The following is a 23105-nucleotide window of genomic DNA, read 5'->3' as shown; positions in this document are numbered from 1 at the left end:
AGGAATGAATAGTGCTATGTGTGCATCTTCTTAAACTGCCTGTGACTCAGTTGACTAAAGCAACAAGACTGCACCATGTTGCAGACAGAACGGAATTCCCATTTAGTTGAATGTCAAAAAATAAATTTGTAAAAAAAAAAAATGCACCATGATTTCTTTGCTTTAAACCTGTTCTATAGATCTATGTTATTTATGTATTTGACACCGGGCAGTATTCAACTATGACAATATTGTTCTTGAAGAACAAGGCACATCTTTTGATAAGTAATTTTAAAAAGTCAGTACATCAGTTAGCAAATTTAACATCCAGGTAAGAATGCAACTTGACAAAATTACATTCTATTTTCCAGATATCAGCTGTTTTAGATTTATTTCGTCAAAAGTGTGATACAATCACAAGCCCAAGCATTTCATAAAAATCTGAACTTAAAATTGTTATGGAACAAAATTTTAAATAAAGCATATACAAAAGTTTCTGGGTATTCAAGTGGACTGGTTAGTCTGAAGGACTACTATTTGCAACATATGGGCAGAAGCACTGACATTTTCTTCTGATCATTTCTTTGTTTCTTTTCCTCCTCCACTCCGCATCTTCTGAAGCTAAATCACAGTCAAATAACTTTGTGGATTAAGCCCTAGACATAAACTCATAGTTGAATCCATAATTTCACTTTCCATTGGCTACACTTTTAAAGTACGTCTTTTTATACTGTTATTAAAAAATACAGTAAGTTAGACTACATTTTAAAAATGTAGCCAGTACAACTATTTTGAAAAATGTCATTTATCTGTTTAATATGCTGACAAAATTAATTTCTATGTAAATTCTTTTTTATCATTACAAGGTAATTCTTGTAATTCCTGAATGTTGTTGAATATTAATATCTCTTGTAAAAATTTACATATTTCTGTATATTGAAACTGCTGGAGGAATCAGAGAAAAGCTGCAACAGATATTATGGATAGTATTTAAAAGGCACACAAATACTTCAAACACGTACAGTTTCAAATCTTTATTGTTTTAAAATTCTACATGTCTTTTACAATTACAATAATTTGTTACTTAAATGACTCTTGTATGGTTAATGTACAATGAGTTTTTTCCTGAAACTCAACCATGAAATACAATTTCATCAATATGATTTTTCTAAATAGATTAATACAAGACTTCTGTTTTGTTGGGAAGAACAAGTGCCTCACTTTGAACGAACAGCACAGGTGTCTTCCCTTCAGAATCTGTGTGATCAATCCATCGAAAGTGCTTTTGAAGATTGCAGATCTAACTGACTGATTTTCAAAAATCAGTCTATCAAATTACAAGGGGATTTTTAACATTAAAGAGCATTTTCATGTAATGAAACAAGTTGCAGTAGTTATTTTTATTCATCTACTGAGGCAAACTCATGTTGAAGAAAAATTATATGATTATCTGCATGCAATGAACACCCCTCTTTAAATAGCTGATGAATTTTACACATATAAAGAATCTGTTAAAGAGTGCAAGTACTTTGATAATGATTTCACAAAAGGACGTATGCTGGTAATAATGGTAACTAACATTTAACATCTAAATCCAAGCTAATGTATATTTAACAGGCAATTAACACGGCTAACAAACCATGTTTCATGTGGTTGCCCTTTGAGAAAATGAACTCATTTGGTCCACACTCCTAAAGTTATCTGGGTAAAAAAACTGGACAGTTAGGGCCAGAGTTTTTGATGAAATTCTTGTTTCTAAAATGTGACCTGTTAAAAAGTAAAAGCAGTACATCAATGACGTATCTTGTCACACGACCTCAGTATAAAAAGATGACCTGGTATTTGGAGTGATGAATGAGCACTGAAGGACAAGTCAAAAAAGAATGGAGACAGAATGAACTACAATTTTGTTGCTATACTTTCTTGTTCCATGGTACTGCTTTCACTCTGTAGAATTTTGTACCCAAAGGAACTTTAAATCTGTTTTGTGCCTACAAAAAAAAAAAAAAATTAAATTATATTAGTAATGTGGGATTATTCCTCTGACTTTTATATTTTTAAGCAGAAACTGGTTCCCACCCCTCAGCATTTATGAGACCCTTTGGAGACTGGCAAGGTTCTGGACAGTATGGACACAACTACCCAAGCCACTGCTCACTTGCTCTTTTTTCTAGTTTCCCTTCTCTTGCTATTCATTGACTAGAAAACAGAGCAGAAAATCTAGGATAATTTTCATCTCACTTATTATGCAGAGAGTACTTTTGACAATTGTTACAAACATTAAATCTGGTTTTCTTCTCTTAATTTTATCCGATGATTTTCCATTACTATTTCCTTACCTTTTTTGCCTGGCAATATTCCTTTTCCATCACTTTTCCTAGCACCCAAGGTCTCCTAGATGCACCTGAAGCTAAAGAGACAATACATTTATTATTTTACATAATCAACTACAGGTAACAGAATATTAAATTCACTATGGTTAAACATTATTTGCTAAAATGGTTTCATTGAAAGCAGAAATTCTTCCAAATATTTTTTTAGTATATTAACAAAAATTAAATAAGTTCAGATGTCAAGACAGGTCGGTGGCATTTTCAAACAGAAAATTTGATTTTTCAGTTTAAATTTTGGTTTTAAATGTTAACATTAGAGGATACAAAAGCAAATAAAAAATGAAATCCATTTACTGATTCAAAATTATTCTTCTCAACCAAGCATGACCTTTTGTCTGATTTAAGGTGAGATGTTTCAAAGGAGACAAAGTCTTCTGTACTCAGCTATTATTATTGCCCTTACTGAAACATTTGATTATTTTTCTGTACTACCGATGGAAATTAGTTCCTCATAAAAAATCATTTTTAAAGTCTTCTGAGAGCACCCGATACTGTTCGGAAAGGAGGAAAGTGAAAAACCTCAACAATAAACTGACAGCTCAAAAGAGCAACATTGGGCATAAGTAAACTTTCAGGTTATATCTATTTCTGTGAGAGTAAGGAAATGCATATTTGTCTTGTATTCCAAGAAATTATATCTGTTTTACTTGCTTTGCTCTTTTCTAACTATCACTAATCACGGCATGAAGAAAACACTAAAACAGAGAGAAGGACAGCTCAAATATGCTCTGCATAATACTAAAATCAATGCTTCTCTTCGCATGACTATTTATGAGATACTGTATCTAGTGACTAGAACATGAGTCACTCAAAAAACAGAGTCTGAAATTTTAATCTTACCCTTTAAGATTAATCTGGCTGTTGATAATGGAGCAGATTCTGTTCTACTCCACACTCCTACAAATCAGTGCGAAGTATTCCTATCTGGCCTGACTGCTCTACAACTAATATTTAAATTACAAAAAACCTGAAGTTTTTTTGAATTTGCTTGGCTGACAGACTTCACTGATATAACAAAGATGGTGAGAAAGATGCAGGGTTTTTTTCCCCTTACATTTGCAGACAAAAACTTCCATATCCTGAAGACAGGGGACAGCATGGAAACCATGCAGTTCTCAACCAATTTCAGTGTTGTCATGACATTCTAAGTGCTCTTAATGTAGGCAGAGACAATCTATGATAGCCTAGGTCCCTGACACTTCATACAGGAGGTGGATCTGTACAGAATTATTAACTTGGTATGTATATGTTGGTACAAAAAGTCAGATGTAGATGCAACATTTTGGCAGCCCTTAATACAATTATTTGAAGTATCTAGGTCCACACTAATTTTATCTACCACAAATGCTACCAGCGTTCTGGGTTTCATTCTCCCCACTTGCCCGATACAGAAATAGAATCAAGACATGGTTTCCTGAAGTACTGAGCTAGAGACAAATGTGTTCCTACAGCAAATGGTAAGTCTTTGTAGTTCTTTTATGCACAGTTTTCTTCAATTTGAGACTAGCTCTGGTTAGCAGGCGGTAAGGAATGGAGCAAGCTAAGTCCATTTGAAAATAGACAGGTCAGTGAATTGTGTACTCAAGAGTGATATACAAAGTGACATGGCTTTTACCTTATATTTGTAACCAACAGTAAGAAAATCAATCATATTTCACATGTACGCACTAATAATGACACAGTTCAGAATGCATTACTTCTGTAAGATAGGAGTTTTTCCTGTATGCTTCGCAGAACACACATGGCACAGACATTGCAGCAGTCTCAGAATTCTGTTAGAGCTTGGCAGTCTTCTGGAGACTACACAATTATTTAAGAGCTATCATCCTTCATTGTAACTGAAACCTACAATGAGTCCACTCATTGAAAATAAGTTGACAGCTCCTGACATGCAATAACATACAGAAACTTTTACTGATAAATTAGAATTAATTCAAGACTTCCTTTTTGTGCATGTTCTTAGACATTTCTGCAAAGCTGGGAGCGTGGGTGGGTTTGCAAAAAATACTACGTGTGGTAGTTTAACGACATTTACATGAATCTATTTCATGTAGCACATAGTTCAGTGAAAAGCACTGTTTTTTTTCCTTATGTAGAAAAAAGATTAATACTTCAATTTAACTAAGTTTACATAGCTGCCAAAACCTACTAACAAATAACCTGAAGATTAAGGGAGGAGAAAAAGCAAATGTGCCATCAATCTGAACATAAGAAAAACATACAGAAACTATTCTCTGAGAACCTACAAGCCCTGCTAAACACCATTTAAACTGGATGGAAAAAACTTTATCAGCAAAAACATTGCTTGAAAATCCCCATATACTGTGGTCTACATTTTGTTATTTCAGATGTGTATTTGCGTTCATAAATTCCAGTCACTTTGCAGAAGATGAGCTACAGAGAGAAAAAATTTTATCCAAAAGGCAGTCCAAAGAACATCATAAAATGAAGTATTAAAAAATAAGAACAGAGCATGCAGCTTTGACAGCAATGTTACTGTCAGTTTTCTATTTACTTTCCTCATAAAAAGAGACATTGAAAACATAAATCCACATAAAAATAGGCCTGAGACCTATACAATTCTTCATTATTATTCATGCTACTGAATAGCTAAGCAGCCTGACGGGAATGTTTTACCCACAGACATGTTAACATACTCTGTGTGAGTACAAAATTGGCGCTCTCATTTCTAACAGCTTCCTTTGAAGATGCAGATATTTTTCCATTACATTAACATCTACATACATTTTTGATTTAAAATGTTCTGCCTAGAAAAATGTTGAGCGTCAAAACAAATAGCAAAAGCTACAAAGACAGCTGACAGCTATATTACATGCTTCTTGTATTTATCACATGTACTTATAAAATCACTTAGTAACTGTTAGACAGTTAAGAGTGTTATTTGTAGGAGGAGATAATAATTGGAAGTAATCTGACACTTACCACACTCACCTGGTTTGAGATCCAGTGCAGCAAGAGATTCCGAGTGCAAGAAATACAAGGTTGGACTAACAGTAAATAATACGTAGTTGTCATGCCTTTCGTCCAAGATAATGAGAACCAAATCACCAACCTGAAAACTAGGGGGGGAAGGAAAAAAAGAAAAAAAAAAAAAATCAAGGAACTTAACTTTAAAAAAGCAGAGAAGCTTAAAACTACATTAATTACACTACAATTTTTTCCCCCGAGTACCGAACAGACTGAGACTCAGTTGAACAGCAGCACATATATTTCTACTTGTTATGCCAACTCATAGACATTTTATGTTTTCTAGAGTCAACAAAACACTACCTTTTAAAAAGTGTTTTTGAAATGTTCCTTTACATAGATCAGCTCACATTATTTTTTCCAAAAAAACTGACAGTTTTGCTTTGAAATATAAACAAAAGTACCTAACAAAATACTAAGGTTTCAATTTTATATTGTTTTTATTCATCAATACTTCTGGTAACGACCACTGTACCAGTGTTTACAAACACTTTTTTGATGTTTTAAACTGAAATTAATTTGAAGACGGAAAAATACAGCAAAACATTTCTGTAGCTCTTCAGTCTTAAAATTTTAAGCATATGAGACAAAGAAGGGATGAAGTGTTCATCTTTGATCAAAGGGTTAAAAGCAAAACAAACACCACGGTGATTTTACACAAACAGTTTCAAAAATCTGTTTCTTCCTGACAACAGGATAACACAAGAAGCCACCAAGTTTCCCATGCCAAGTTTCAGTAACAGAAGTCAGAGAACTACTTCTGTCTCCAGCTTCTGTTTCACAGTGCAAATACCTTGGAAGTAAATTATTTACCCATTAACGAAATTAAGTCTAAAATAACTACAAATTAAGCACCGGACCATGAGAAGGCTCTAAGAATAAGTATTACTACTACTCTGGGGATGGGGGAGGAAGCGGCTAAGAAATGGGAAAATTCTTCTCCGTAACAGGAGACTGCAGATACACAGTCAGAGATAAATAGGTAAATCTAGAGAGAAATTAGCTCGTGTTCTTTAAAGTTCTCTTTCAGATTAAATACACAATACTCCAAGCTTTTCTGCCTGGACTTCTTATGATGACAGACTACACTGACTTAAAGACATCTCTATTAGACAGACTAATTCTTCTTTCATGACACTTTCCTCAAAGACTACCAAGAGAGTTGCCAGAATATTCAGATGCTCACAGGAAAAGCTGATTTTGTACATACTGACCTTGTTACAATAAAAATGCAATTCGGTGTAATTCATAAAACATTAAAGGAATAATCTGTGTTGGTTTTCTTTCCAAAAAGATTTATATTACTGAGTATCAGACTGATAAATTACTTAAGAACAGTTGTCTGCAGCTTTCATATTTTTGCAAGAATTAATACTTCTTTTTCCAGCAACAATGCTACATGCAGCTGCTAACAGAGTGATAATATCTAACAAAATATTTGAGTTAATTTCGTTTTATTCTGTCAAGGTAAGCCATTTGAAGACTTCAGGATGGTATAACTTCTCTTGAAATATAATGGAGCACTACGCATATTCAGGGTGAACAGGATTCCTTCTACTTTCTTAGCATGATTTCAAGAAAGATACAGATAAGAAAAAGTAATGTAAAAAGAAACTCTGTGAGGATTCTAGAAATCCCATGAGGTATTATCCCTATAAACGTGTAAAGAAAGGCACAGAATTCAAGAAAGCCACCAACATACAGAATTCAAAAGGCCTTTTTTGGTTTAAAAAATGTGTTTTTAAAATTTGACTTACACCCAGCTGGGATGGTTCAATAACTGATGGCTAAACTACCAATATGACCTATGTATCTCTTCACCACAGAGCAAGAACAGAAGAATTGTGATATTCTTTAATCACATACCTATTCTTGAGGGCATATCCATCTGTTTATATGAAAATGCACATGTACTTACTCTCTAATTGCTATTTTTTCAGAATGTCTTGAGGATACTGATGACATGCTCTGAGACATCTATTAAAAAAAGAGAAAAAGCTATAAAGTACTGGTAAGGTATGATGAAATGCACATTGCAGGTAACAATATAGTTAAGATAAATCATTTATTATTGATTTCAAAAACACTGTCTATTCTTGTAGATCTTATACTCACTCAAGAAAACAGCAAACCTTTCTGTCATCTTGTTCTGTAGCAGATTTGGTTGTTTTTGGTTTGTGGTTTTGGCGATTTATTTCTTTGTTTTGGTTGTGTTTTTGGTTTTTTGTTTTGTTTTGTTTTCTTAAATACCTACCTTTGATTATGAAGTTTCTTACATAACTGACTTCTCCCTCATTATTTAAAACTGAGAAGTGCTTTCCAGATCAGTGCTGGCGAAGACTTGTTCTGAGCATACACAAGACCTATGGTACAGCTGTGCACTCTAATGCAGAAGCCACTGGCATTCTAAAAAGGCTGATGGTAATACATTGGAGGTTAAACATGTTTATTGCAATTAAACTCTGGATGTTGAATGCGATATGATCTCTCAGTTTTAACAAAGACTGTCACCTAATCTAAAGTTTGCTGTAACAGACAGACCAGCACTCCCTGGAATAAAACTGGAGTCAAATTAATTTACTAAGTCCAAACAAAGGCTCAATTACATGAAATTTTGGACGTAATTGTACATCTCCTATATGCGTGATATTTGCCTTTAAATGTGGTTAGATTAATACTGGCACATGCATGAACTTCAACAGGATAAACTAGATCTAAAAATAAGTGTACATACACTTTCTATGGTAACTTTGATAATAAAAAAATGAAAATATGTAATGCTACTCTGTATCTACAAACGGATACATAGCCCTTGCACAGGAAAATAGATAGAGAAGCTGATCTGATGTAAATGCCCACACAAGGACAGGCTAAGAGAGTTGGGGCTGTTCAGTCTAGAGAAGAGAAGGCTGCAGGGTGACCTTATATCAGCCTTCCAGTACCTGAAGGGGGCCTACAGGAAGGATGGAGAGAGACTTTTCACAAGGCTGTGTAGTGATAGGACAAGGGGGAACGGCTCTAAACTAAAAGAGGGCAGATTTAGATATCAGGAAGAAATTCTTCACCACGAGGATGGTGAAACACTGGAACAGGTTGCCCAGAGCAGCTGTGGATGCCCCCTCCCTGGCAGTGTTCAAGGCCAGATTGGATGGCGCTCTGAGCAACCTGGTCTAGCGGACGATGTCCCTGCTCATGGTGGGGGGGTTGGAACCAGATGATCTTTAAGGTCCCTTCCAACCCTCACCATTCTATGATTCTGCGATTTCATTACTCTTTGGTAACTTCCTTACAGAAGACAATTCATAATTTCCCTGTACAAACTCTGACAACAGATCTTGCAGTTTTTCCATAGGTTCCTACTTCCTGGACCATTTGTACATGCTATTAAAATCTGGATTACTCATACTTGAAGTTTAGGCCATGGTTTTCAGCATATTTCCTATAGTCAGCCTTCCCCGCTGCTTGCCCGGAAACAGTATCAGCCTGTTGAGCTTGAATCTTACTCACAGCTCCTTTTCTTCACTTCTTCAAAGAATGAGTCCAAATTGAAAACAGTACAACACAAAAAGTTCTCAACTTCTGATGACACTTTCAGCAGTTTTTGTTATGTGGTCCAACTTCAGATAATTTTTTTTTTTTTTTTTGTCAGAGACTACATTTCTTTGACCTATTCACATTGTACTTTTTCCTGAAAAAGCTGCAACTAACATGAAGTCTTAAAATGTGCATAATTTGCTTCGATTGTTCACAAAAGTGTTTGAGAGTTCTCTTCAGATTAAGCTCAGGAAGTATGGGCTAGATGAGTGGTCGGTGGGGTGGACTGAGAACTGGCTGAATGGCAGAACTCAGAGGGTTGTCATCAGCAGAGCTGAGTCTAGTTGAGAGGCCGGTAGCTAGTGGTGTCCCCCAGGGGTCTGTACTGGGCCCAGCCTTGTTCAACTTCTTCATCAACGACCTGGATGAAGAGTTCAGAATGTACCCTCAGCAAGTTTGCTGATGACACCAAACTGGGAGGTGTGGTGGATACACCAGCAGGCTGTGCTGCCATTCAGCGTGACCTGGATAGGCTGGAAAGTTGAGCAGAGAGGAACCTGATGAGGTTCAACAAAGGCAAATGCAGGGTCTTGCACCTGGGGAGGAACAACCCAATGCACCAGTACAGCCTTGGGGTGGACCTGCTGGAGAGCAGCTCTGTGGAGAGGGACCTGGGTGTCCTGGTGGATGACAGGTTAACCATGAGCCAGCAGTGTGCCCTGGCTGCCAAGAAGGCCAATGGCATTCTGGGATGCATTAGGAGGAGTGTGGCCAGCAGGACGAGGGAGGTTCTCCTTCCCCTCTACACTGCCCTAGTGAGGCCTCATCTGGAGTACTGTGTCCAGTTCTGGGCTCCCAATTCAAGAAAGATGAAGAGCTACTGGACAGAGTCCAGCGGAGGACTACAAGGATGGTGAGGGGACTGGAACATCTCTCCTACGAGGAGAGGCTGAGGGAGCTGGGCTTGTTCAGCCTGAAGAAGAGAAGGCTGCGAGGGGACCTTATAAATGCTTACAAATATCTGAAGGGTGGGTGTCAGGAGGATGGGGCCAAGCTCTTTTCAGTGGAACCCAGTGACAGGACAAGGGGCAATGGGCACAAACTGAAGCACAGGAAGTTCCGTCTGAATATGAGGAAGAACTTCTTCCCTCTGAGGGTGACGGAGCCCTGGAACAGGCTGCCCAGGGAGGTTATGGATTCTCCTTCTCTGGAGATATTCAAGACCCGCCTGGACAAGGTCCTCTACAGCCTACTGTAGGTGACCCTGCTTCGGCAGGAGGGTTGGACTAGATGACCCACAAAGGTCCCTTCCAACCCCTACCATTCTGTGATTCTGTGATTCTGTTAGACCAAAGAATTTCCTACTGTTTTTTAAAAGTGGAGTAAGTGTTAAATTAAAATGCAATCTAGCTGTATTTTTCATTAATTTCTAACTTTAATAAAACCAAAAAAAATTAGAATGTTGGTAATATTTCCATAAAACTCAGTAAAGAAGGTTTTATGAGTAGAGTTCTAATAGCCTTTACACAGAAAAAAGACTTCCTTTTGTCAATAATTCCTACAAAATAACAAAAATCCTGTAATAACGTTCCTGGTATTAAAAGGAGCTGCATCTTATTTTTTATTGCTTGCAGAAGTAACCCACAAGTTTTCCTGCAGACGCCAGTGACCTGAAAAGATTTTCTTTTATTGTACAGAACCCCTTCTGGATTCCTTATCTGAAGTAGCTAGATAGAAATAAATATTGATATTTAAGTGCTGATGTATATTTCAGTTTTAGAAGTGTACTGGGAAGGCGACGGAAGGGAGAAAAAAGAATGAAGAGACAAGAAATAATTTATCATGAAATAACCAATTTGTAAGTAAGGAATTGAAAAAATATTGTGCTCCTAAGCCCATTAAGAAACCAATTTGAGTTGCTTTAGACAACAATGAGCTGCCAATTTCTCCTACATGGCTTCGTATTAATCATAAGAACAAGAAGAATTTTGTATTTGTCTTGTACAACACTGTTTTCTTCCATTTCATTTTACTCTGAGATGACATGAGATTAAGGCTTTACTTCAGGATATCTACAGAGAGGTTTGTTTAGAAGATTGTCCAGTGTTTCGAGTTTTACTGTAAAAACTACACTGAAATACCTTTTGTGCACTTCATTGGCATTCTGAATAAAAAAATCTTTTTATAAAAATATGCTTTTAGATTCCTTGCAATCCTTTCTTATTCTCTGTACTAGCAAGGTTATTATGAACCTATTTTCATGGGGAATGGAACGTGTTTGAAGAAAAACTGCAATTTCATACTTGAACATGTAGCAGGAGTAAGTTTTATTGTACATTTTAAACTTATCCTGGACAGAAAAATGGCAGCTCCTATTGGAGAAACTTGCCAAACACTTTTGCTATGAAACATAACTTGCACCTACCCTACCAAACTCCTAGATTTCACCTGTTACTTAGATGAAAGTGACATCTCCATGGCCAGTCCAACAATAAACTACCAAAGGACGTGCCTGTTTCCCATACACATGATATTTTTTTGAAGACTTCAGGTTGAGACCTGCTAGCAAGGATAAACTGTAGATAAATAAAAGGGGAAGGATTCATAGCACAGGAATCAAGGGAACTCTGTCACTCACTATATTATTTTTGCTTCCATAGGCATTGACTATTATTTGAGTGTTTATGATGATGGCTGTTTGTATTTCCAGTTGCTAGGCAGAATTAAAGTTTCACACATCACAAAAATGAAAGGTGCAGTTTTCAAAAAACAATCTCTAACTTATTGCTAGCACTCCTAATTATGCTTAATGTGCAGGCATATTTACAGTCTTGTGAACTGGCCTTCAGTCTACTGCTGTTGAAAAACTGAGCCATGGTGCCACTGAAATTAACTCCCCCTACCCCAAGCCTGGATGGTCTGAGTTCTTTTGGAAAAAGTCTCTCTCCCCAGTCCTGGGAATCTTTTCCACGAGAAGATTGCTAAGTTGAGGTACCTTTCAAAGGTTATCGGGTTACCTATAGGCCACTTGCCTTAACACTTAAAACATTTTTGAAGTTAATAGAAACACATTTTACATTTTAACAAACTTAAAATTTGTACGCTTTTCTTACTTTTTCATGAGACCCAAAAAATGCATTGCACAAGTACTTACCAATCTTTGATTTAATCTCTTATTTTCCTCTTCTTTCAACTGCAAAGTCTGAAAGAAAATGTTATGTGATTAACTAATTAATACAACTTATACAGTGTAAACGTATACAAATTTTTAAAAAGTTTTGGTATGATCAGAGCTAGACGACTTATACAATATACATATTTACGACAGCCTTCAGTTTTAAAACAATATCAAAATGTCTTTTGAACAAAGATGTAAAAATTTTGAAATCTAGCTATTACCCGTGCCACAAAACCCACTAAGCTATGCTTATCTCCATACTTGTCCTTCTCCTTAAGTCAGAAAAACATTTCACTGATAAAACAGTAAAACAAATGTAATATATTACTATTTTATAGCTTCTACCTGTGACAAATCCTTTGAAATCAGATGACAGAATAAAGCATGCGAGTGCTCCTAGTCAGAAACATCCAGCCACTTGCCTCATACAGTGCCACACGCCATTAACAGAAAACATTCATTTTCTCTAACTGATCACAGGTTTTAGTGTAAGTGATCCTAGAAAGCTGAAAGCTTAAGACACTTTTTTTTTTTTAAAGGTCAACTTTGAAAAAGCAAGAAAAAGGCAACTGGAATGGAGTTAGCTATGACTGGACAGCTAAAAATCACTAGTATTTGCAAGATTCCTGTGTAACTACTAAAGGTTAATCTAGCTTAATAACTTTCATTTCATCAAAAAGGTTCAATTACTCAGTGTACATTGAAAGCTATACTCAAAAGTTGTAACAGAAGTGAAAATTTAAGGTATGTATTTGGGAGAAGCAGGGGGGTGAGGTATAAACTTACAACTCTAGCCTGTAGGAGCACGACAATTCCTTCAGAAAATAGTAGTTTTAAGCACATTCATAACAAGTGTTCTTAGACCTGTCACTCCTAAGAAGAAATATTGTACCTGACTCATTTATACTGCAGCCTGCATAAAAAGAATAAACAAACTTTAAACTAGGCCAAGTATAAGTAGAACGTATTAATACTTCTTTGAATTACTTCAGTGAATTATACTGACCCGAAACAAATACAATGAAAAAACATTCTCTGGACTGATATTTACAGCCCTTGTAGATACTATATTGCGTTAGAGTGTGTAACTGACCACAGCACAACTTCACACATATTTATAAGTATGTAGTTGTAATGCTTAACCTCACAAACAATCTACTCACTCTTTCTAACAACATTATCCTCTGTTTTTCTTCAGACATATGGACATTTTCACTAAAAGAGAAAGAAGAAAATGAATAGGTTAAAACCAAATTTTTTTTCACGATGAAAAATTTTCTTTCCCACCCCACCCATCTCCACTCAGTGATGAGTGCCATGTATTTGCTAGCACCGAGGCAACAGCACAGAAAGATACCTTAAGAATCAGCATCGACATTTCTGGCAGGTTTGGGGGCATTATTTTATTTCTTTCATCTTTCTTTTTTTTCCCTTTAAACTCATGGAGCTTCTTGGCTTGCAACAAGCCAGTGAATTTTCAGTCATTGATTAGTTTATAAAGTTACATGGGGCACTTTCCGCATATTTTGCATTATTTTCAAAGCATCAGGATGAAAGATACAGCTCTAAATGCTTTGGCAGTTAACGCTTGATGTTTCAGTTCAGCTCTACAATGACGTATTTTCCTAACCTTTGTAGTTTAAAGGCTCTGTGCCCTGAGACTCTCTGGTAAAGAGACACTAATGTTAACTTGCTAATTGTCTTCATTTATCTATGAGAAATTGAGCACTGGGGCATGATAAGAAAATGCTAACATCCTAATAAGAAATTTCCTAAGAACACAGAGGGTAACTCCTAATACAATTAAAATATATTTTTAAAGGCAGGTTAAGAGGGAAGAAACAATACATATCGTAGTCAAAACTGATTTGGTTGGGAACAGCAAATGGACAAGTTTTTGGATGTACAGTCCATTTATCCAGTCTGATAAAACTTGCTATAAATCCAAGCAAAATGCTAAGCAGAATTAACAGATAATTTAGCCACGCTAACCATTACTTCCTTTCAGTTAAAAGGCTGTTTAACTCTCATATAATAGTAAGAAGTCAACAGAAACCTGTAATAATTTCTGCCTATTCATTATCTGACTCTTAGTATATTGAGCCAAAATTTTTTATTCCAAGGCTATCTTTTCAAGTTTTTTTTGTAAACCTGCCTTGAGTGTTCAAGACTAGAATGATTACTGCAAGAAATAGTTCTCCTTCTACAGACACGGTATTTCAGTGTTTTATTGATTATCAGGACAAGTTTAGTTTGGTAAGCAACAACTGTTGTCATCCCTGCTTCCACAAAGTTATTTAGTGCACTGGGTATGCTATCGTGTGGTGATGAGCACCGATTAAAGTGAGCGTAAGTATATCTAACAACTCTGCGTTTGTTTCTCTGGCAAAACCTCATTCCACTTCTGTGTTTCCCAGTCAGGTTCGTTACTTCTGTGAAAGATAAGCAGAAGTCTGGGATTGTTCAAAAAGCTAGTGGCACAGAAGTGAGAAAATGCATAGGTTGCAATTGCTTAATGATCTTCCAAGAATATGCTAGGTAAAGGGGTAGCAACCAGGAGCTCACAGTTAGTTATTCTGCTTTGCTTTCAACAACAGGAATAACTTGCAAGCTGCATGAAGTGGGCAATTCAAAGAGGCAGCCAGTTTCTTCAGGTAAGTATTCTTAAAGAGCAAAAAGAAAACTTTAATGATATTAGGGGAATAATGAAATTAATCTGGGATTCTAAGCATTTTTCCCCCCATGCAAATGAATACAACATTACACTGTACAGTTCTGAAGCATAAATCAGACAGATATTTCAGGAGGCCTCAGAAATAAGAGGGAAATAAGAGCATATGAACTTTTGTTTCATTTTAAATCAGATGATGAGATCTGTCTTCCCAAAACATCTCACTGCACTGAGGTAACTAGAACAAAGCAGGTTTGCTGTTTATTCAGGGTAACATGACACAGCCCATGATACTTATCAGCTTCACAAATGAGAAACTCTATGGGAGGACTAGGAGAAGACAGGAAATCTGACAATGCAGTCATAACTGAGATAGTAAACGTGTATCAAAAAACTACTACAGGTGTAAAAGCATAAAAAAATAATCCATGTGACTGCTAATATTTAGAAGTGCCTTTCAGTTCAACCCCAAATTTCCTTAAGACACCTAAACATGGTAGGAAAGTATCTTAAAATAAGTATTCCTAGGATAAGAGAATTGCAGAAATGCAATCTTCCACCACAAGGAGGTAGAAAGTGTTAGCATGAAGAGCAGTTCTCATAATTTAGTAAAAAACACTAAATGTTGACTATTTCAGTTTTCTTAAGCTGCTACAGCAGAAACACACTCGAACTGTAGGTTTTTCAGTTTTTTTAGTTTTCCCCAGTTTCTATACAGGGTTAAAAACATAACTGCAATGCCATGGACAAAACTTCTTCACCTTTTTTCCTGAATTCTCTCCCAGTAATCTATTCTGAATGGATTCTCATATTGCACTAAGTACGATAATAGCAGAGTATCTTCTAGTAACGAGTCCTGTTTCAATGTACACATATCATGGGCTATTATTCATTGTGTCTTGTTCTAGTCAGAGAGTACACATAATAGAATGTGCTCATTTTAGTACAGAATTTTTAAGCCTAACATTCTACATTTGTTAAGAGAAATTTATGAAAATTGTTAAGAAAAATTGAAAAAATAGGATTTTTGCATGCATTATAATAACCCCTTCTCTTCGAGCATCAGACAGTCTTTACTATTCAAAAAATCTTTACAAAATTACTTTAGGAAGATTTAAAGTAAGAATCAAGGCTCTGAACTTGATGCACATTTTCATGGAAGTCAGTATTGAAAAAAACAGAAAATACATCTGCAGTACGCAGGATTGCTGACAACCACCAATAGGGCAACTTTGTATCAGTCCGAATTAATTAAAGTTCAGAAGACTTCATAGTCATGTACTACGACCAGATCACAGCCTACTAGCTTTACACACGGGCTCTTAACTTACTAGGCAAGGCATTAGAGACCAACAACAAAGTGCACTGCTATTGTAGGGGACCCAAAACAGAGAATATAGTGAAGCTGATGACTGCAAAAATACTCCGTAAAGTTCCCTCTGATCTCTATAATCACCTCAGTATTCAAGCACAGCTTCAGACACCTACCCGCAAACTAGCCCCTACCTAATTAAACCTCCATACAAAAAGGGTGAAAAACAGTTAAATGTGTGCAATACCAACATCATTTTAATCTGTTGTAAATCCAGATTATCAACCAGATCCAAACACGAACCAATCGTGCGGTTTTTTGCTTCTTTTTAAATGAGAGCCAGCCACTGTTTAAAAGATATGCCGATAACATGCAGCCACCCAGCTCATTCTAGGCCACTATTACAATTGTTCTTCTCCCATTTGTCTTGCGTTTCATATACTTAGGTCTATTTTCTCATCTAATAATCATGAAGTCAAGTTTCACCTTTAAGTTGCATACTTCTTAGTCATCAAGCCCACACATTTCTGATGATTGTGACACTGCAAATGTATACGTAAATTTAGAAGAAATTTCTAGCAAGAACATCAGAAGCAGGAGGAGTGTCAGACATGCTCATTTGTACTTCACAACACCCAACCGCACACTTTTAAAGAACAAGAGCATGCTTTGTGTATTTCTGCTACAGTTCCCCATACTTACTGCACAGCCATCATACTGGTTTCCATCGTGGAATCCATTCTCCCTTCAGCTGCAATGTCAGAAACCAATCTGTCTGTGTCAGAGAGAATATCAGCTGCACAGGCTCCACAAGGTTCTGAAGCTGCTCCTGAGTAGGTTGACGGAGAAAAATTACTACTTCTCAGTTTATTAACTTCTTCTTCAAGCTTTTTCTTCTCTTCAAGTAAGCGAGCTCGATCTTCAGAAAGTGTTTCAATCAAATCTATGACACAAGTAAATAAAAATTCTTTTAATAACGGCTGCGCTAAGGATCAAAACCAATCTGTAGTGGATGGAATTGTCCTGTTAGGAGAGGTGAATGCTTTTTCTGAACTTTGCTTACCCTTGTCTTTTTCTTGCTGTTGTGTAAGCATTTTTAATTTGTCACTAAGATCATTAATTATATTTTCTTTTTTCATTTTCTCCCTTGCCAGAACAGTGTTAAAGTTAGTCTGAAAACAGAAAGAAGTATTACTGAAATAAGAAATGTGCTGTATAAACATAATGCAAAATACGTCATTAGAACAAAAAAGTACAAAACATAATGCATTTCAGTTTCCTCAATTGTAATAAACAAGGGATTAAATTGTTCACATATAACTGGTGAAGAGATAACATGTCTGTACATTTTGTTTCGAGGTTTCTCTAACAATTTTATTTTTTTTATTTATATCCCTCTGATTCCCCCAAGCCCAATATACACACGTAGTATAATTATAAAGAAATCATAATTAAATAACAGTAATTTGTAAATTGTTGGGTTTCTTAAGCATAATGCTTTATATTGCAGTTAATGTATGATAGCCGCACTTTTTATATTAAAACAGTTAATCTGAGGATTAAAATGGTTATTAAGACAATGCTGCACTGCATCAAGATATGTCACATGTAATAAACAAGAAAAATATCATTATTAATAAACTAGATATAAACTAACATACTAGAATCTGAATTAAAAATACATTTTGAGTCATGCATTAATTCTCAGCAAACAATTAATTAATGCAGAAGTCATACAGGAATCCTGGCTAATGGCTTGAATAACTAAACATAAGAGGCTAGTATATGCTTCGGTACCAGTCTCAAGTCTTTCTGCTTCTTCAATCCTTCTACTAATCATTATGCCCTCATCCTTTCTACTCAAAGTTGTGCTGAAGATACAGGCAAAAACTACCATCTATTAAAACGATATTTTAAATGACAATTTCACTTTTTTAGTGAAGATTGTCTTACCTATGCCTATCAACTTTCAGTCTTAAAATGTAAGTTGTTTGGCAGGCTACACACCTTACAGTGCACAGCGGTGTTTGGTATATGTCTGCGTTACACAACTATCACACATCAGAAGCATAACTGACACCTCTAAGATAACTTTACTGAGAAAAAAAATGACATTAAGGGTGAGGTTAAACACCCAGAACATTCAGTGATCAGCACAGCCAGTCCAGTAAGCTTTTGACAGTGACTGATACACCATTTTTATGGTTTTGTTTTCTTTGGTGGTATTTTTTCTTGTTAAATAAAAGGTTCCATCTTTCCCTGGAATTTCCTACTAATGCCTCAGAATCTTCCCTTCCACTCCCTGCTGCACAAATGAAGAATACTGTTAGTTGATGAGTAAAATGGCATGTTAAGGCACATTCTGATGGAAAAAGAAATTTTATGATTACCAATATAATGTAAGAAATATTCTTCTAGATTTATTATGTAAGGCTCACTTCAGTATTAATGTCTGCAGTCCAAAAATTTAAAAAAATGTTCCTTTCTTTACAACTGTCTGCGATTTTCTGCTCTCTGCACCAAGTGATTCATAGCATTCATTCACCAAGCTGGCTGATCATCACACTGTCTCTTTGTCCTTAATTGATCCTACCACAGCTGAAGTAAGTAGAGGTGCTTAAAACAGAAAATCCTTTCTTAGTGTTTAAATACAACAAAGCTGTAGATAATAGCTGTTACTAACAGACATTTAATTTAGGAACTGAAGACTCATCGACAAAATCTGAGATTCAAGATCTTTTGCCAGGAAAAAATGGGTGGATACAGATATAATTATTAATCCAGTGCAATATGATTTTGTATCAAGGTGTGGAGTAAATAGTGTTTCTAAGTTAATTAAGTAAAATATAACATTTGCTTTGAACCTCAAATGACATCTGCCCAGGCTAATAAAGTTTAAAAGCCATTAAGTAACATTCCAAATCCATTAGTATTTCAAATAATTAACTTTATGTTGTCCAGAAATTTCGTGTTGTTCAGAAATTTTGTGTTGTTAACTTAAACTATATTTAACCAGTATCTTTCTGGAGTTCAGCAGCTTAATGGATAAAAATTTACAGCACTAGCTTAACAACTTAAGCAAAACAAGTGACAAAACAACAAGAAATTAATCTGGATTGCCCAGTTCACATATATTTAAGGTGTTTTTTTTTTTGTTTGGGGGGTGTGGTTTTTTTTAATGCTGAAGTGTTGGATTGCATTAACACATCATACCCTGGCTCCACATAACAGCGCAAATTTAGAATGCAAGTGATGTGTTACATAGCCAAAAAAAGAAACCCCACACTCCATAACTTCAAAACAGCAAAATAACACGTAATTGTCATGGGAGTAAGAGTAATAAAAAGGAATCAGCTTTACCTGCTGTTCTGCAGTGAGTGATGTTCTGATGTTCTGCATTTCTTCATTCTTTCTTTTCTCTTGCTCTTCAAGTTGCTCTAAGAACTTCAGTTTTTCTTCCTGAAGCTTCTCTTGAAGTTCAGCAACCAAGGTTGATTCAGCAGATGATTCAGTGGGAGGACTTTAAAGAAAATGTTTAGGCTTTAAATTTGCAGTATGTACAGAGTCCCAGAACATATGAAATAAACAAGCAACAAAAGTTAGAAGTTACCTTTTGAGATATTTTTCTAAAATGTTTAATAAACGCTGTATTCCAATTTAGTCATTACTGATCTTCAATTCTACTTTTTAATCATGAGCATCCCGCCAAATTCTGACTCTTGGGCATTCCATTTTTTAGTGTACTACACCAGCTCTAATTTTGAAATTTTGTTGAGAGGGGAGATTTTTGTTTTCATTTTTCTAACATAGCAGAAGATGTGGATAGTGGTAAAAAGAGGAACAACGACGTATTAACTCCCTGAAGATTCTTAGTACATCAAAATGCAAAGCCTCTAAAACTCTCACATAATAAAAATAATTCAGCAATAAATCTGATGTTAAAGAATATAGATACAAAACTCAAAACTCTGGGTTGCAGAATCTGGAAAACAGTAGTAATGATCACAAAGAAAGGAAAGCATCAACAGTGATAGAAGTGGGAAGGACGAAGACCTCAAATGACTCTTGAAACTGCCAATATTACACAGGCCAGATATTCTCCATCACTGAATCCAAAGCATTAACTACCCTCTTCTGTGTTTCGGCTTGAGTTATGAAGAACCACCACTCAAGAACACTGGGAAAGACAAATCCCTCTGTTGGGTAACTTTCGTGAAAAACTACTATTTCAAATTTCAATTATTCTTCTTCAACACCAGAATTATTTTTAATATAAATCAAAGCCCCTAACATCTAACTCCCCATCTATATACATGTGTCAATGGTTTTCTCTAGTCAGAGCGGCCTTGAGGTATGGCCTCCTGATGTTAGGCAGGCTGTGCTGCAATCAAAACGTCATGTGCTAGTACAGTAACACCCACAAGCACAACTCTTATTGCTAAAAATGCTCCAAGAAATTTTCTTGCTTCATAATACAAAGATTGTTTGTTAAGACTAAGGGCTACAGAACCTCAGAGACACCAGAAAGATTCAGCATGGAGAATATGAAAGAAAACTGAATTGCAGAGGAGGCAGGGAACCTAAAATTCTGATGGCTGTATACTGGATGGGAGTTCGGGAATCCACGAAATGACCAGTTCCAGCCATTTCTACAGAGCCTTTGCTTTACCACTGATCCAGCACATATTCACCTACCTCTGGTTTGCCACCAATTCTCCCTACCAAGTTCAGAGAACACAGGGTAAGTGTATCCAAGAAGTGTAAAGAGGAGGTACACCTGCACCTTACTTTTTATAAGCAACAAAAATTCACTCCTATTATTCCAGATTATCTAAAAGACAAGTTAATACATCAGCCTAAAGCCAAGGCTGTTAGCTGCACTAAACCAAAGCAGGTACCATCTGCCCCTCAGACAGGCTGCCTGGCCTACTGACCGTTTGCAAATGACAGCCAAGTAAAGGATATTGTTATTCTGCAAAGGATGATAACGTACTTTACTAATTTTTATACTTCTTCATTACAGCAGGTATTTGGTTTACACATTTAATCTGCAAAGGTCTCAACAACTATCACAACACTGACAATGCCTAACTTCTAGTGTTTTCAAGATACCAAAAGCACATTTCTTCAGAGATGGGGGTTCCTTTGCAAGTAAACACTGTACTACTCTGCTCTATGATGACAAAGGATGTATTTAGCAACACTACCAGTGATCTACTACACGGACATATACTGAAGACACAAACTATTATGTAGTAGCTAAGCACTCAAAAAGCCCACATGAAGTTGTAAATAGAAGAACACTGAAAGCCAACTGAAGTTCTCAGGAGTGGCAAAACAACATATGACATTCCAGAAATCAGAAGTAAAATAAGCAGAGAACAAAGCAAGTCATGAGACGCCCACGCCAATCTGTTTTGTGCCACTGAGAAAGCATTTTTGTGCTGGATTAAATTTCAATTTATTTCTAAATTAAGCCTAGCTGTGAGAGAGAGCATGTACTCTACAGAGAAGCTTCACTACCAATGGTGGTCTGATAGAAGTGGCAGGACAATACCAAGGCTAGAAGACACCAAAGCTGTAATTCAGTTTTCAAAGCAGTCAGGATTTCTATTCTATTTTTTACACTCTTTACAGTGTTATAAAACTTCTAACTAACCAGCAAACTGCTTAACAACGAAAGTCATTACAGAAATTGTGTTTCTCAGTTAATCTTGGCTAGCATGTACTACATACAGCAGAAAGATCAAATAGTAGAGTTAGAAATTCCTTGCGGTTTTATTATCTTTCCTAATCACGACGACTTGAATTTCAGGCACGTTACAACCAAAACACATTAATTTTCATATGTTGGTAATGCACGGGTCACAAACATTTCTTTGTTGCCTCTAAATATTTTTGTTAGTTTTCATGCCAGTGGAAGAACTAAGTTCCTGATACCAGTGCAACACTTGGGTCAAATTTAACCATTCATCTCCCTGTCCATGCCTTCGGGACAGCTGACGTAACATTGCTCATGCAGAACAGGACATTTATCTGAAAAGCATACAGGCACATGTCAAATAAAAGATGGTTTCTGCCATTACAAGCTATCTGCTAAACAACGACTCAGTGAGGATAACAAGTCAACTTGAACTACTGACAAAGACTGGTGTTTTAGGAACTCAAAAACCAAACAGCTAGACAGTGACTTTAAAATATTAAGACAGGTTCACTTAACATATATGCCCTCTGGAGATAAAACACAGCATGTCTTTATTTCTAGAGGGAAAAAACCTAACAGCAGATTAAAGGCATAAAAAGGAACCTCAGGAGGCAATATGTACTTTAACATCCCACTGAAAATTAAATCACTTAACAGAATTCATAACAAACTACTAACGCTTCTTTAGACTAAAGCAGATAATATTTCTTTGAAACATACTAGTCTGTTTTATCCAGTTTGTATAAGAATACACACAGCTGTGCTCAGAAATTGTTCAAATTTAAGTGTAGATGGTGGATTTTTAAGAAGTGTAACAACACAGCTATATCTTTTTGCTGTTGAGTCAAATTTTTAAAACTTCTGCAGTGCACTAATACATACAAAAGGAAGAGTTTATCTTTTTTCTTCTCATTTCACCATATTTCATTAAGAAGGGCAGTTCTTAATTTCATTATATCCCAATCTTCATTCAAAAACATAAAATTACCTTGATGTATTTTTTCATATACTGACATACAAAACTCAGACAGACACATCATTTAAAGATGGATATGGACATGTTCACATATCAAAATCCTGAAGTAATGGGACTGCAGTGGATAATTCAAGTGAAGTGGATATTCAGATTTCCCTTGCACTATGTAAGTGAACTGTGTGTACGTGTTGGACTCTGCATAACCCTCTCCTCTTCCTTTTTTTTTTAACATTATATTGATATTCGAAAGTTGAATGCTAACTTCAGGCTGTGTTCATGTTCTGTAGTACTCTTCTGGCTTTTATGCCCATTGTGTCCATTTTACTGGCCTTTTTCCATTTCACATACTTGGTATATCACAATACCTAGA

General features: G+C 36.0%; 1 protein-coding gene across 4 annotated transcripts in view; it reads right to left on the bottom strand.

Annotated features, from left to right (window-relative positions):
• Window positions 1-871: 871 nt before the first annotated feature.
• RB1CC1 (RB1 inducible coiled-coil 1) overlaps window positions 872-23105 on the bottom strand; it is a 79710-nt gene continuing 57476 nt past the window's right edge. For 3 of the 4 annotated variants that reach the window (XM_075416152.1, XM_075416154.1, XM_075416155.1), the window contains 9 exons: window positions 19416-19575; window positions 17119-17227; window positions 16758-16998; window positions 13236-13287; window positions 12049-12096; window positions 7279-7337; window positions 5316-5452; window positions 2319-2389; window positions 872-1970 (listed from right to left, as the gene is read on the bottom strand). In XM_075416152.1, coding sequence (XP_075272267.1) covers window positions 1893-1970; window positions 2319-2389; window positions 5316-5452; window positions 7279-7337; window positions 12049-12096; window positions 13236-13287; window positions 16758-16998; window positions 17119-17227; window positions 19416-19575 — 955 coding nt within the window. In that variant the 3' untranslated portion in view covers window positions 872-1892. The remainder of the gene's footprint in view (window positions 1971-2318; window positions 2390-5315; window positions 5453-7278; window positions 7338-12048; window positions 12097-13235; window positions 13288-16757; window positions 16999-17118; window positions 17228-19415; window positions 19576-23105) is intronic. The other variant, XM_075416153.1, reaches the window with a different exon arrangement.

Source organism: Opisthocomus hoazin, chromosome 3 (assembly GCF_030867145.1).
Source record: "Opisthocomus hoazin isolate bOpiHoa1 chromosome 3, bOpiHoa1.hap1, whole genome shotgun sequence".
NCBI classification, from domain to species: domain Eukaryota; kingdom Metazoa; phylum Chordata; class Aves; order Opisthocomiformes; family Opisthocomidae; genus Opisthocomus; species Opisthocomus hoazin.
Note: the sequence above shows the minus strand (reverse complement) of the source record. Positions and strands in the feature narration are given on the sequence as shown.